This window comes from Lonchura striata, chromosome 4A (genome assembly GCF_050655825.1).
Source record: "Lonchura striata isolate lonStrDom1 chromosome 4A, ASM5065582v1, whole genome shotgun sequence".
NCBI classification, from domain to species: Eukaryota; Metazoa; Chordata; class Aves; order Passeriformes; family Estrildidae; genus Lonchura; species Lonchura striata.
Genome location: NC_140742.1, coordinates 12141876 through 12157866, shown reverse-complemented (window position 1 = coordinate 12157866; position 15991 = coordinate 12141876). Strand labels below are relative to the sequence as shown.

At 44.7% G+C, this 15991-nt stretch overlaps 1 protein-coding gene across 11 annotated transcripts in view; it reads right to left on the bottom strand.

Annotated features, from left to right (window-relative positions):
• Positions 1-732: 732 nt before the first annotated feature.
• The window catches only part of PAK3 (p21 (RAC1) activated kinase 3), a 126014-nt gene continuing 110755 nt past the window's right edge, over positions 733-15991 (bottom strand). For all 11 annotated transcript variants that reach the window (XM_021547849.4, XM_085570909.1, XM_085570906.1 and 8 more), the window contains 6 exons: positions 15066-15178; positions 14249-14366; positions 13787-13886; positions 13159-13355; positions 10790-10927; positions 733-9251 (listed from right to left, as the gene is read on the bottom strand). In XM_021547849.4, coding sequence (XP_021403524.1) covers positions 9162-9251; positions 10790-10927; positions 13159-13355; positions 13787-13886; positions 14249-14366; positions 15066-15178 — 756 coding nt within the window. In that variant the 3' untranslated portion in view covers positions 733-9161. The remainder of the gene's footprint in view (positions 9252-10789; positions 10928-13158; positions 13356-13786; positions 13887-14248; positions 14367-15065; positions 15179-15991) is intronic.

Sequence of the window (15991 nt, the reverse complement as noted above, 5' to 3'; positions counted from 1 at the left end):
GAGGCCCTTGGATTCTCTGTATGCACAGACAGAAGGGCCTGTCTGTGCAAGGGCTCTTTAATGTCTCTGAATCCATGGATAGAAGGGTCTGTCTGTACAAGGGTTTCCATAATGTTGTTGTACCCATGGGTATGGAACAAACAGAGAGTAAAAGTGTCAGTCATGCTGCTTGCACACTCCTTCCTGTCTATACAAGACACATCCACGCACACCTCCATGTATAAATATATTACAAGGACAGGGATGGATAGATTTCCCCCAGAGCTCTAACTTTGGCGTAACTCACCTTGTAAGCAGGCAGCCACGGGATTTTTTTCCCAGCTCTGTGTGAGAAGGTGTCCAGGAGCTGAAGGAGCAGCATTTAGAAGCAGTTTCAGGATTTCTAGGCAGAAGTAGAGCTGACAACCATGCTCATAACTCGCTGTAGTCATCAGGATGGGCTGCTGGTTCTTTAGGAATATGGCCCAATGGAGACAGGAGACTTGGAAAAATCCTAGCACTCTGTGGATCTCTGCAAAGGGGGAGCAGCAGAAACACTTTGTGTCTGCTTTGGGGGACAGAAGATCCAAGGAGCTGCAGTGGCAGAGGGTGACCTGGGCTGGTGGCAGGTCAAGTCCTGTGTCATGACAACATAGAGTGGCACAGGACAAAACTAAAAGCATGCACAACCCCACTGATGAAGACTTTCTGATGCTGCACATCCTATAGGAAGAGCTGCTGTCACACAATCCATTGGAATTTATAACTTTTATTTGCAATACTTTAGGTCCAAGTTTCAAACTGCAATATTTTTACACTCAAGACACAGTCATGCACAATCCATATTTCAATTTCCTATTGCTTCAACCACAATTTAAAATAACTTAATATTGGAAACAAAACCCAAAATCTTTAAAAAAAGGATGCTGAGGTCAATAAGATGGATCCATGCCATCAGCACATTTACAAAGTAAATAACTTAGTTCTCTTTTTAAAAAGATCAGTTACCTCTTAATCCAAAGTTACAGAAGATTTTTTCACTACACATTTGTTTTTTGTTTTTCTCTTTCATATTTTTTCTGTTTTTTCTTTTCTTTTTTCTTTTTTTTTTTTAAACAGATAACACGTCCTAAAAAAGGAATGTACAGCAAAATGAGATACATTTCTGATAAACAATGAAAATGTAGGCTCCTCCTCTGTTTACTTTTGTCTGGATACCCTGAAGAAAAAAATCTAGCACACACCAGCATAGGTGTAAACTGGTTGCTTTGGACTAAACTAGAGTTTAGCACTGGTGACATCCTGATCCAGTCAAGAGTTGCAGAATTCTTTTGCAGATCTCGGACCATGTGTTTGCAGGCACAGCAGCTGCAGTGCACAAGGACAGCTCTGCTAACGTTCCCCCAGGATCTGGGCTCTGCCCCAGCACCAGGTGCTGTGGCCCTTTGCTCCTGGCTCCCGTGAGGAGCAGCTCCCTTCCTGCTGGCTGGGTGGCTCAGGCAGCTCCTGCAGGGCTCAGGCCTTTCCCCTTGCTGTGCCACAGACAGATTTAGCAGCATCGATTAATGTGGGGATACACAGAGGGACCAAAAGCAGCTGCCTTTGTACAGCTTAAGCTCAAAGGTCAAAACTCTCAAGAGACAAGGTGGAGGAGACTCACAGGCTGCCTGTTTGCTGTGCTGGTCCATTTGTGACTGGCACAGCTTTGTGTGAGGCAGAGTGAGAAAAAGGGGCAGCTCCTGCCCACCCAGGCAGCCCAGGGCACTGTCAGCACCTCCTGCTTCAGCAGCCACTTCAGCCGTCATTGAAAGCAACAACCGAATTCTCACCGACTCCAGAGGGAGAGGCAGCAGTGCTTGAATTTGATCCCTAAGCCTGGGGCAGGGCTGGACACACACAGCATGCAGCAGCAAATGAACCTTTCAAAACAACCTCCTGCCACTATTCCCTCCCATTTGCAGGGGTGTCACACCAGCCTGAGGCATCTGGGAGCCCTCAGTGCCCTGACTTCAGATGGCAGCCCTGGGCTCCTGGAGGTTTGCAAGGAACGGAGGTGGGGCCTCCCCTTCCATATAGAGTGTCCAGATGTGACCAGGCAGCTCAAAGGACAGAGAAATGAGGGTCTCAGCCATTTTATCCATGCCAATTATAGTCTGGATTAGCAGCCACTGAGCACAGGGGGAGCAAAGGGCACAGAAAGAGGGACAAAACTAGTCAAGTGCAGAGACTGGAAATAGCAAGGTCTGGGAGAAGTAGCATGCTGCATCAATCCACCCTTTTGGAAAGTTCTTTCCTGCTTCAAACCCCTGAGAGGCATGAAGGGCAGAGAAGAGGTTACACTCATGTTTTCACACACTCACCCAATCAGTGTTCTAGAAGTAATTGGATGAAATGTAGTCTTCTCTCCGAGTTGTCTCGTTTAGCATGAGCAGCTCAGCACTAGGAGCAGCTAAAGGAGCTGAAGCCTTTAGGCCACAAGAGCTGACCAAGAAGATACTTTTTGATCAAACTGAAGTTGCTAACATGGACCTAGCTGAATCCAGCAGATAGAATCACAGAACTGTAGAATACTTCATGTTGGAAAAGACCTCTGGATACCCGGGTCAGAACCTGTTCTAGTGGCTGGTATCCATGAACCTGTAACACCAGGGAGCCATGATTCAAAGGTGTGTGCACATGTGTCTGACAGCTCTCTTGACCTGCATTCATGGCTGCCAACCCAGGCCATGGTGCCCAACCCTGCTCCTTTTGGCTCTGTCCCCAAGTTGGGTGAGGCAGGTGCAGCTGCAAACATGGTGCCACCAAACACAGCAGAAAACACACAGGTGCTGAAGCTGATGTGTAGTCTGTCTGAAAACTGTGCAGGGCAAAGTCACTGTGATCACAGGCAATTAAATCAATTAATTGCCCAATCAATAATTAAATCAGTTTTCAGTATTATCAACTGTAACTAATGATATTGCCCTAGATTCCTCAGTCAGGGTCAGATTCTCACAGAACTCAAGTGCTTGCCGGGGGGAATTGCAACACAGCAAGAATAAGGTTTGCAGGCTTGTGCCCACGTGGCAGCCTCAAGGGCACCCATACAGAGCACATGGGCATCCCTCCTCCTCTTTGCTGTAAGACCATTTCTCCTTTTGAGATAATTCTTGTAAGCAAAGGTACACACAACTGTTGGTAGGCTCAGGCCAGTGATGGTTTGCAGGCATGATGCATATCCAGTATTATGGCAATCACCTCTAAACTGCATCCAAAGAGAGACAGGTAAATGAGATTCTGCAAGTTTCAGTGAGAAAAATAAAATTACCCTGTCAGCTCAAGGACAGACACAAGTAAAGAGAAGTTTTAAAGATCCCTGAATTGCAAATCACACTCAAAACAAGCTTGGATGATTTCTCTTGAACAACAAAGTTTATCCTCCGTCTGCTTCCTGAAAAATCGGGATAAATCTGGAGATACTTACCTGGCATGGGGAGTAGAGAGGAAAAAAAAAAGGAGATGAACATTTATAGGTCTTCATCAACCCATCATTAAGTTGCTGCACATCTGGGCATGAATGAATGGTCCAAGAGGAAGCAGGAACACCGGGAAGGTGGATGGACCACTGACTTGGCAGCACTTAGCAAGGCAAAGCTGGCACCTGAATGCATGTCCTGGGTGTAAAACACTGACTCCTTCCTTTAATGGTAGATGTCACAAGGCTCTCTTCTCTCTCTCTGGCTCTTTTCTCACTGGATTTGCTCAGGACTGGACTAAGAAATACAAATATTTACATGCTCAGTGTGAGGAATAGTCAGTAGCCACACCACGGATTATATACTGGAAATAACTGCTGCATGGACAATAGAGGACAGTGACATTTCCTACAACTAGAGGACAGGAGACAGGTACTTCCCTTCTAATGGTGACTGGAATGTGCTTAATTTTTGGTGGCAGAACACAGGGAAGAACTGACTCAAAGACCTGCCAAAGTGCAGCCACAGGCCTCAAAGAAACTCAGCACAAACCCTTGAGTTCTTTTGTGTGTAGTGGAGTGGCCAACCATTAGCCAAAGATGAAGAATAAATATATTTACAAAAGCACTGGACACAAGAAGTGAGAATGTAACCCTGGCCCAAGTTTGGGATCCAACCCTGAGAGCACTGTAAGATCCACCCCCGTGCAGCTTCCCAGGAGTGCATGCAGGAGCTGTATGGAATTTTACATAGGTATGGTTATCCTTTTTTTTTTTCTTTTTTCTTAAATAAATAAACTTTTCTGTGCTTCTCAAACTTCCCTGACTTTACTGCTACCATGCTTTTGTCCCAAAACACATGTAAACCACAGTGAGCTATGAGCTCATTTTCACATGTCTTCATTGCAGGGATGGGAATCATAGTCAAGTTCTTGGTTAGGGTATTTCACTGTTTAATTTAAAAATGAAGACAATTAACCAATCTTTTAAAATCTTGGAATAAAAGTGTCTGAAACCTTTAGTTTTCATTTTGTAACAGAAACAGACTATTTCTAATACTTCTAATATATATATAACTAATTGCCTGATCTGAGGATAGCAGCCAGAAAACCCGAGGTGGCTCCAGAGCTTTTACAGGATTTGTTTCTTTCTTTTCTGCAAGGCCAATGCTATTGTCAGTCCTAATATACTCTGTGAGCCTTTAAATAATGCACAAGACTTGACCTCCACAGGACTGGATTTGTGTGGGTTTGTGTTGTTGGGTTTTTTAAAAATACTTGTGTCTTTTCTACATTTAATATCCAGGCTGGGAGGATACAAACATTGCTGCCATCTTTCAGTATCAGTGAGTGTGAATCAACACCAGGCTGTCCAAGCACAGAGCCACAGGGATACTGGAGGTACGTTCCCTGCATGTCATACAGTCTCAGCTGGGCAGGTACAGTCTGTGCTGAAAACAGCCACAGGCAGAGATTATTTCTGCTGAATGTTGTCTGCCTCCCAGGAATTGGTTTTAAAATTAAAATCTCTAAATTTTCTGATGCAAAGAAAAAGGAATATATTTAATAAAATTAAAAGTAAGGCCTCTTAGGACAGCAGCTGTCTTTAAAAAGTCAGTGTCAACAAATATTCTGTATGCTGAGGCATACACTGATTAGAATAAAAAGCTACCATTTGATTTCCTTATTTTTCATACCTGCTAACTTCTGGAAAGTTATGGTGGTGGGTTTTTTCTTTTTGAAGTAGAGATGCTGAAATACTTCTAGGTAAAGGAAATAAATAGGAAATTCCCCCCTTCCCCAATCAAATAGAGTAGTTTGTCAACAGAAGTATTTAGACTGTATGTCCAGCAAACATGTGCCATAACAAAGTGCTTTCCTTTTAAAGGATGGCTGTCTGTTCTTTTGTGGATAGGAAAAATAAAATACATACTGGAAACAGAAACTGTCACTCATTTCTTCACTTCTTACAGGAATACAAACATATTTCATTCTGCTGAATGCTTCACACATTGAGGGCAGCCCATCTACAGCCCAAATTACTCTTTTGCAAGGAAGCTTCTCCTACAGACACAGATCTTGAGCTGACAGACAAAAATGGGACCTCACAAGAGAAACAAAGTCTTCTAAACAGAACAGAATCATTCATGTTGGAAATTACTTCTGAGCTCATGGAGTCCAGCCATCAACCCAGTACTGCCAAGCCCACCAATAAACCTGTCTCCAAGTGCCCTACCTACAAATCTTTTAAATCCCTCCAGAGATGGTGACTCAACCCTGCACAGCCTGTTCCAGTGCTTGACCATCCTTGCAGCCACTTCCTCTTGTCCCATTGCTTGCTATTTGGGCAAAGAGACTGATTTCCCCATTGCTCCAACCTCTTCTCAGGTAGTTGTAAAGCTGCTGGCTCGTGCTCAGCTGCTTTCAACGAGCACTCCCAGGTCTTTTCCCACCAGGCATTTTCCAGCCAATCTTTCCCAAGCCTGGAGCTGCAGGGGGATGTTGTGACCCAAGTGTAGGATCTGACACTTTGCCTTGTTGAACCTCATCCAGCTGGCCTTGGACCAGCAATCCAGACTGTCCAGATCCCTCCTGTCCTCCAGCACATCAACACTGCCAGCTTGGTGTTACCTGAGGGTGCCCTTGATCCCCTCATCCAGATCACTGATACAGATATTGAACACAACTGGTTCCATTACCCAGCCCTGGTGCACCACTACTGACAGCCCCAGCTGGATATAACTCCATTCCCCAAAACTCTCTGGGCCCAGCCATCCATCCAGGTTTTTTTTTTTCCCAGAGAACAGTATTTTTTCCCAAGCCATGAGCAGCCAGTTTCTCCAGGAAAAAGGTGTGGGAAACACTGACACAGGCTTTACTAAATTCCAGGGAGACACATCCATAGCCTTTCCCCTCATGCCCTAGGCAGGTCACCTCTTGTGAAAGATCAGGCTGGTCAGGCAGCACCAGTTAGCACAAACCCACACAAGCTGGACCTGATCCTGTGGTTGTTCTTTATGTGATGGCACTCCAGATGATCTGCCCCATGACTTTTCCCAGCACTGAGGTCAGGGTGACAGACCTGTAGTTTCCAAGATTCTCCTTCCAGGTCTTCATGTAGATCAATGTCACATCTGCCATAGTTCAATCACCATGGGATCTCCCACTTAGCCAGGACTGCTGGTAAATGATAGAAAGGGGCTCAGTAAGCTTGGAAATTCCTGCCCCATTTGCTTTCTGGTATAGCTCTGGCCCAAAGTGGAGGAGTTCCTCTCCCCAGGCATGTCCCACAGCTGTACTCATGCTGCTGCTGCCACCAGGACTGGCCTAAGAGCAGGGCACAGCCTGCAGCTGACACCTGGCTGGCAGCCCGATCCCACCAGAGCTCTGTCTGCTGCTGCATGGGTTGTGGTGGGTGCAGAACTTGGAGAAGCCATGGCCTTCTGCTGGGTGGACACCGTTGCTCCCTGGTCAAGCTGGCAATGTGTGCACCTTCCTGCACACCCTTCTGTACCATCTGCTGTGCTACGACCTGTTAGCCTGTCCTGGCCACTCTCACTGCCCAGGAGCTTCTTTTATGAGGGTAAAGCTTGGCAGCCATTGCTCCAGCTCCTGTCAACCACTGCTGCTCCAGCTGTGGGCTCCTGGCAGCTCCCTCAGCTCCTTCCGACGTTCCCCCAGCCCAGGAAACCAGAGCTGCTCGCCTCGGTGTGTTATTTGGCCATCTGAAAAACTGGACCTGTTGTGTTCTCCAGGAAATGAAGAAAAGTTAATTTCTACTTAGCTGTGGTAACTCAAGGAGGGTTCCCTCTGCCAAGGACACTAGTGGCCAGCATGAGCGAGAGCAGCAGCAGTAAGGACACTTGCCACACAAAGACTGCAACTCAAGAGAATGCCAAAGCTAGATATGCTCCTGGCCTGATTCAAGAACAGCCCAAGCATCCTTCATTCCTGCTGGCCAGACATGAAGGTGGTGAGAGCCTTAAAGGCTATTTAACCCTTTGCAGGATCAGGCCAACGTGAAAATCTATAGCAGAAAGCTGTTTTACTGTGAGGGTCTTTTTTGCTCACTGGGTGCATGCTGCTTCAGTTGCTGTTCTGAAGGTCTTGCATGAGTTGTACTCCTAAGATACAGCAACAAATGCGCCATGCAAATGCTTTTACTGAGTGAAGCCACACTGTGTCTTTCAGAAACAAATAAATAAAACACAAATTGCATACTGAAAGTATTCTGCTCCCTTCCAAATCTGCTGACTAGTCAAACAGGCACATCCCCAATTCCATCTCTTGCAGGAACTCAAGAGCTTCACTGCACAGTGCTTGTCATACATAGGACAGCAGAAAGCAGGCTGGTCTGGTGCCTCCAAGTAATTCTGCAATTAATTCCACTTTGCATTTCACACCTTTGTTCTTGCTCAGTGCAGAGCTCCAGGTTTTAAGGTGCTTTCTTCCAGAGCTGGCTGCTGCACTGGCTCCTGCAGATCTGAACTGTGCAGGTTGTTCCCTGCATTAGTCTTGGTTCCCAAGGCAGAACTCCTGTGTTTAAAGGATGCTCACCTGTGCAGAAGCCTGCAGAGCAGTCTGGTCCCCTCCCCCTCTGCTGAGAATTCTGCAGACACTAGGAATCTTTCCCAGGAGCTACAAGATAGATGGGAGAAGAACAGGCACCCTCAGAAGCAACACCACCACTCTGCTGTGTTTGCTCTTCTCTACTCCTGCAGAGACTCAGGATGGCCAATCCCACCAGGCTGTGCATTTCTCAGCGTGGCCACGATTTCCCTGGAAAACAGCCCCCAGCCAGTTTGGCTCTGAGACAGGAGGATTAGTCCTGTCCAGGAAGAGGCACCCATGGTCAGGCTGCTGCCACTTGCTGCTACCAGCACCTCCTTCCAGCCTGCCAATGCTCAGGTTGCTCTGGGCTCTGCCAGGGCTCTGCTGGGGCTCAGCCCCAGGAATGGTTGGGCCCACTCTCCCCTCACATTGCTTTGACAGCTTTGCATCAGACAAACCTGTTCTGAGGTTCAGGTTTGAACCAACTAATTGTTCTGCTGTTTCAGCTGAGTAAGACTCTCACCCGGGCAAAGAGATTGCAGTTAGGGGTACAAATCCAGCTGGCAAGAAACAAACCACTACACAGTCCCAGCTGAATGCCTTGTCTCCACAAGATGTTCTGTCTGTCCCACTCTTCATTCCTTTTTTGTTGGAAATGCCATTGCACTTTCTTCCTCATGTAGAAGTACCACAACTGGGCAGAAACTGGCAAGTGGGCTGTATTCAAAAGGCAGTCTGGAGTTGGTGAATGAAGAATTGCCCTTCTCAAATTCCAAACCATACCAAAAACCCCATAAACACGACTTTACATCGTTAAGAAAGAACTGACAATCTAAAAGTGAATGTACAGCTTATTCACAGGGTGAGAAGGAAGGGAATCTTCCAACTTAATTTGCTTTACCTTGGAAATGATTGAGGCAGCAAAGCATTTTCTGTCATTACCTCTCTGTCCTTAGCCCCGATTCATCTTAAAAATAAATTAAGGAGCCAGAAAGCAGGAAGAAGACAAATGATAATTTTTTTACTCCTTGAGGAACTGGGGTGGTCCTACCCCCATGACTGTGACCGTTGGTTTGCTCATCCATCCATCTGTCCCGCAGCATGAGAGTTGAGGTTTTACAGAGTTTGTGTTCTCAGTCCTGCTCTGAGCTGGCAGGGCAGAAAGCCGACCTGCAGTGCTAGCGGCTGCTGTTCTTAATTGCTTCCTTCGCTGCAATGATCAGAGGAGTCAGGCTCGAGAGCGGCTTGGCTAATTTTAAAAATGGATGCTGCCCAAAGGAAAAGAAACAACAAAGGTACCATTACTTTCCAAACTCAGCTCCTCATAGGCTCAACTAGGATTACACTTGTTACCAGAAATACTCAGAAATAGGACTGAGGGGATCATCTGCACTTCCACCTTCATGTCCAGGACACTGCTATCACATGGCCCCCACACCTATCAATCCATTTTTCCAGGTGCCTTCAGCTTGCTGGGATTTTTGCCCTGCCATTCCTCTGGGAATGCTGCTTGCTGCTCCAGAGCTTTGTACCTTTCAGGAAACTCCAAAGACTCACTTAGAGTCCCCCTTTCTAAAGATAGAAACTGTGCTAATTGTCAAAAAATACATGTGAAAGTCATTCCATAGGAAACTCCAATACCTCTAAGAAATGTTTAACCCAGTAGGATTAAGGCTCATGTGTTTTCTCAAGACCTGTACTGAGGTACAGGTTTTCAGCAGCAAGTCAAGAGCAGGGAGGCAAGTGGCAGAGTGCTGATGGCCTCAGCTCTGGCTTACAGGGAGAGCACTGTCTACCTTTCCATCCCCTGCCTCTCCTGTGCTGGCTGGCACTTTCCTTCCCAGCAGGGACAGTCAAATGGCATATTCTGTAGCTCCCTCTCTGCCACAAAACCTGCCAGCAAACCTCAAGCAGCTTGACTCTGCCAGGAAGCAAACAGGGCTGGGACAAGTCCTCTTCAGTTGTCCCTGTTTTGGGTGGCACAAACCTCTAAAAATGGGGCTAAGTGGCAGAAACCTGTAAGAGAGGAGCAGAAGAGACAATCTGGGGCCCCCTCTGAGGCTCACAGTGATCTCCCCACAGCCTCCTCCTTCCCACAGCCAAATCTCTGACAGCTTGGCTGGGACTGCTTTTACTGGGCTCCTCCCCCAACAACACCATTTCAGGCCTCTATACCTGGTATCATTCTACTTCAGTTCTTTTTATCAAGAATTAAACCTGAATTTACTCCCAAAAGTACAAAACAGGGCCACAGAAATGACCAGGAGATGGAACGCATCTCCTCTGAGGAAAGACTGAGAGGGCTGGGCTTGTTCAGTCTGGAGAAGGGCAGGCCCTGGGGAGATGTCAACTTGCAACTCTTCAATACTTCAAGGGGAAATAAAGTTGTAATAAAGTTGGGGATGCGTTTTTTAGCAGGGCCTGCTGCAACAGATCAAGAGGGACTGTTTTTTGACCCAAAGACAATCAATTTAGATTTGATCTAATTAAGAAATTGTTTACAAGGAGAATGGCAGAACACTGGTACAGGTTGCCCAGGATGTTGTAGGTGGAAGTCCATCTCTGGAAACATTCAAGGTCAGGCTAGATGGAGTGACATGACCTAGTTTAAAAGATCCGAGCTCAGTCAAACTAGATGATTTTTAAGGTCTCTTTGAACCCAAACCATTATAGGATTCTACTTAGTTTTCATTTGAAAGCACCAAGACTGGAGATGAATATGTGGGAGAACCACCTGCTGCCTTTATTTGACGAGAAAACTGATCCCTTGGACATCTGTTTCACCTGCACTTGCTTCCTATCTTACCTGCAGAAGTTCCTTGGCAGACCCTCGCCTGTCCACGTCCATCTCCAGGCAGCAGTTAAGAAAGTCTCGGAACACGGCCGAGAGTCGCTCTGGGTTCTGCAGCTCCGGTGTCCCGTTTGTAGCTATCAGATACAGTGCCTGGAGACAAGGAAACAGGTATGTTTCATTCATACCCAGAAATACTCACACAGACCCTATTTTTAAGCTCCAATCTCCACTGGCAGTTTCTTCCCTGGCAGAGGGCTAGAGATGATTTTCATATATCAAGAACAACAACAAAAAACCCCCAGAAGACCCTGATGCAGTCACAGCTATTCCAACGTCAAAATGATCTTGCCTTGACAGCTGATTTAATTGGCTGACTTGGTTAGTAGGAACTATATCAGCATATTTTACTTCTCCAAGTATTGACACAGCTTTACAGGCCATTTTAAAGAGTCAGTGTGGTCTAAAAACATTATATCAAAGGATTATTACACAAAATGCATCTGTGCAGTGCTCACTGGTCTCTAAAGTATGGCTTCCATAAAACAAAATAAATCAAGTCTTTTTGCTCTGTTCTTGATAAAATTGGTTACTGGATAAAAAAGAAAAATAAATCCAGCTTATAGTCCAGAAACATTTGGAGTCTCATGTTCAACAGACATGTCAAGCTGCATGCACAAATATGATGAAAAGGCATAATTGGGCAGACAGGACCCACCTTCAACTATCTTTCAGCAGTCTTCAAATTCCAAATCAGCCTCACTTATGTGGTAAACTTTTAATAGCCTCATCAGAAAAAGGACTAATTCCATCCCTATGGTAACCCTCCACTAATTTTAATACTCAAGTAAATGCATTAATAACATCCCCATCCCAGAAATCAGAAATCCAACAACTAGTGTGCATTATCAGCTAAAAAAAAATCTGCTGTAAAAAGCAGTCTTGCTTTATAAGCTCTTCTGTTTGTAGGCAGCTGAGACCTCTTACACAGATCTCAAGTGCATTTGCCTGTGAATTTGGTCAGAAACAGGAAACCCTGCTATCTTTCTAACAGCTGACCTGAGGCTTCTTGAGGAGTCCTAATCAACATTTCAGATTAAGGAAGCAGGGAATTTTCAGCATCCAGATCAATAATGCTAATTCTTTTCACCTGCTTTTACTGCCTTAGACAAGGCAACTGCCTCTTTTGCAAGTGAAATATCGGTTCACAGGCAACAGAAGCAAAACTGTGATGTGCAAAGGTCTCTGCTGGTACAACAGGGCTACAGTGACAGAGGCCTAATGCCACCCTGCCAGCTACAGTGCACTCTGCTTATTCAGCACCCCTCTGAACCCAAATCTGTTTATTTCTTATCCACCCTAACAAGGTGACACAGTGTGCAACACTCCACATGTGTGCCTGGAACCAAAAACCCCAGGCAACCTATCAAACCAAAGGAAGTCTTCCAAGAAAACTCAGGAACCTTTTCCAAAAAGTGTGAAAGACTTGTATAATTGAAAGAATGAAATTTGTATAATTGGTGTATTCTTTTCTCAAGCAGCTGGGAGGTACATCCTGACCCTTCTGTACAGTCAGTCTGCAATATACAGTCTGGATGCCACAAACCAGAGAAAGCACCACCTTACAGCATGGAAAAGCTAAAGATCATGCTCCATTTTAATTCTAGCCTTAACAAAACATATGTATGTATACATATAGGTAAAAATTAATTTTCCCATAAATTCCCACAGGAATTAACTGTGCAGCATTTTGTTTCAGCTGTTAGTCATGAGGTTTTATCCTGGTATACATTCCTCCACTACTACATACTCATTTGGTGTAAGAACTGGCCATTTCATTTTAAGACATTAGGATAAAACTGAAAACTTCAAAATACACTAGTTTACTACAAGTATCTGTGCTAAAAGATACTTTTAGAAATGTGTTTGATAATAAATAATTATGGCATTACTAGAACAGTGATCTTTCCTGGAAGGTTCAGGTAATCAATCAGCACTGGTCTGAGACTGAAGACAGTTTTGTGCCTGCAGGTACAGCTCCAATGGTTATCATAAAAATTCCCCAACTGGAGAAGCATGGCACTTGAAAATTTTTGTCACTCAGAGATACACCTCAAAGAGAGTTCAAAAAGGGAACTCAAAAATGAGAAATTTCAAACTTCGCTGAAGGTCATAGTGGCACGTTTCTGCACAGGTACATGTCACTTTGAGGTTATCACAGTGATGTAATCAAAGCTACAGCAGATGCAGATGTGCTGCAGGAACATTTTTAGAAGTGGGCCTTTGTAGAACTCGTATAAGTTGATGTGAATGGGATTTTATTTCATGGAAGACAAAATATGGTACAAATTATGAAGACAGCAGTATCTGATATTTCACCCTACCCTGAGAGGATTTTCGTTAAGATAAGGAGGTTCTCCTTCCACCATTTCTATTGCCATGATCCCAAGTGACCAGATGTCCACCTTGGGGCCATATGCTTTTCTTGTTACAACTTCTGGTGCCATCCAGTAAGGAGTCCCCACCATTGTGCTCCGTTTACTCTGCTCAGGGGTGATCTGAGCACAGAAGCCAAAATCAGCTGAGGAGAAAAACAAATACTGTTAAAGCCAGCTTGAATTACAAAATCAAGCAAAAGAACCCCCACTTTAAGTCTGAGAATGCACTGTGGAAACCAGCTGGAAGAGCAGCCATGCTATGTTTCCTCAGGGCTGTAGCCAAGGTAATATGGAATTGGCCACTTAGAGAAACCCTCATGTTTCATCAACCAGCTTTTACTTAATCACTTGAAGCTTTAGACTGTAACTCCCTCCACTCTGGAAGAGTCATACACAAAGCAAAGCCACTCTTGACACCCTCTTTCTCTCTAGACCCCTCTGCACATTGCAGCTCTGCCCTCACAGCAGGGGTCCAGGCACTCCCACCAGCACCACTTTTGCAGAACTGGCCTTCACTCAAAAGGAATCCCACACCCCACATCCAGGAATGCTGCACTTGACCAAGAATACCTACTCAATTTGACAGATCCGTCCATCCCAAGAAGAATATTGTCGCTTTTGATGTCTCTGTGGATAACCTGGTTGGAATGAAGGAAATCCAGGGCTTGCAGGCACTGATAAGAGAAAAAAGAAATTTAAGGATAGAAATTCATTGTGTAATTTCATCACACAAGAAAGGAAATGGTTTTATGAGATTTCCTTTCTAGGGGAATGGTGAGGAATGGCAGAACACAGTGCAGCCAAGAGAAGAGCTTGCTGCTCCTACACTGTTAGAGTCATGTCTTTCTAGGGGAAGGCACATACTAGCTTTTGAAAGGGAAATATCAATTGTTGCTACAGAATGTCCCCTGCAAACACAGAGAGAATGACAGCTGCTGCAGTGGATCTGCTCTTTCTTCTCCATATAATGACAGCACCACAGAAACAGAAGCATCACCATGTCCACACAAGCAGGATCACAAGTGGGATCCCTCACCTCCCGACAGACAGCAGCAATCTGTCCTTCATCCATACATGTCTCGGTGACAACATCGGTTAAAGAGCCTCCAGCCAAGTACTCCATCACCACCCACAGTTCATCACCAACAAGGTAGCTGAAAGGAGAAAATAATGCTGTGGAGATTAATGTACTTTAGTAAGGTAAGTAAGCAAAGATAAATCTGGAACCAGGACACATGCCACCAGCCAGCTCATCATCTTAACTCATGAATTCCACCATTAAGCCCAGGAATGAGGTAACACAACTTTCACAATTATCCATGGGAGGCGAGTGTGTACCTCTGGGACAGAAGTTGGTCAAATGTTCGGAAAATCTTGCAAAATATACATTCAGAAATAGCAAAGGCCATTAAAAAACTGTCAAATCAGGCCCTTCTGGAAACAAGAACTTAGTCTTCCTGGCATCCCCAGGAATGGAAAATAGGGGAAACCACCCAAAGGAAAGAATTTCCAGGATGGCTTGTCAGTACTTTGCACAAGACACAGAAAATCTGATCAACTTTGAAAAAAACAAACACCAGAACAACAGAACAACAAGGAAATACTTGGAACATGGAGCTGACAGACTGCTGTTCTAGTAAGATATGGCTGGTCCAGGTTTTTGAAAAGCAACTTCAAACTATGTGTGCCCGAAAAGACTAATGCAGAGCCAATGCAATCTCCTCCCATCCACTGGAGGTGAGTAGAGAAATAATAAAGAGCTCCACGTTCTGTAGTAATCAAAGGGGTTTTTTTTAACCTTTGGCCTGCAGTGTGTAAATGAACATTCATGTGATAATACCAGAACAACTTACCTGTCTAAATAGTTAACAATATTGGGATTCTTATTTTCCCTCATGACCAGAATTTCATTGATAATTAGTTCCTTTTTGGGCTGCTGTTGGAGATTCATTTGCTTTATAGCCACCTAAAATAACATTAAAAACCATTAACATGAGTAGTCTGTTGCACAAGATCAGAATGAACATGCAGATACTGCTGCCCTCCTTTTTTCTGGCAGTTCTGTGGACAAAGTCTTTCTGAAATCAAGCAATGTAACAAAGTTATTTATCCCTCACAGCAACAGGAGAGTCTGTGGCCACCTCCAGTGTCCTCCCAAGGCCTCTAATCACAACAGATCTTTCGATTTTCCAGTTGCATTGCTAACCAGTCTGTGGGCACATCCACAGATAGGTTTTATGGTATAAATGCATAGAGTTAAATTGTGTATCTAAACCAACATTCTCTGAAAAGCACAACTTGATGCACAGTGGGGAACAGAGACAGAAAAATTTCTAAACCAATACATTTATATTGGCAATAAAAATTATCTACTTTTGATTGGCACAAAAGCTTGCTGGGATTTCTTAGCAGATTTCTCTCCATTAATAAAAACATTCAGGGATAATGAAACATGGTACCAGGGTGGGATCAACAATACTGTGGAGAGCACCAACCTGTTCTGAAAACAGAGTAAGCAAAAAAATTCATCTCTTAAAGTTGGCCTTAAAAGCTATGGGTGAAGCACCCAGCCAAGCACAGAGGACCAAAGCTCTTGATTCTAGGAATTCACAGGCACCTTTTCAGGCATTTATGAAAGCCTCAGATCCAGTGCTGCTGAAAAGCACATGGCCACAGTAAGTGTTCAGTTACTGAGGCACACAGAACCACACTGCTCTTAAAGTCCTGTCACTGAAAAGCTGAAGACAGCAGATGATGGATTTTGCCAGCTGACATTTGT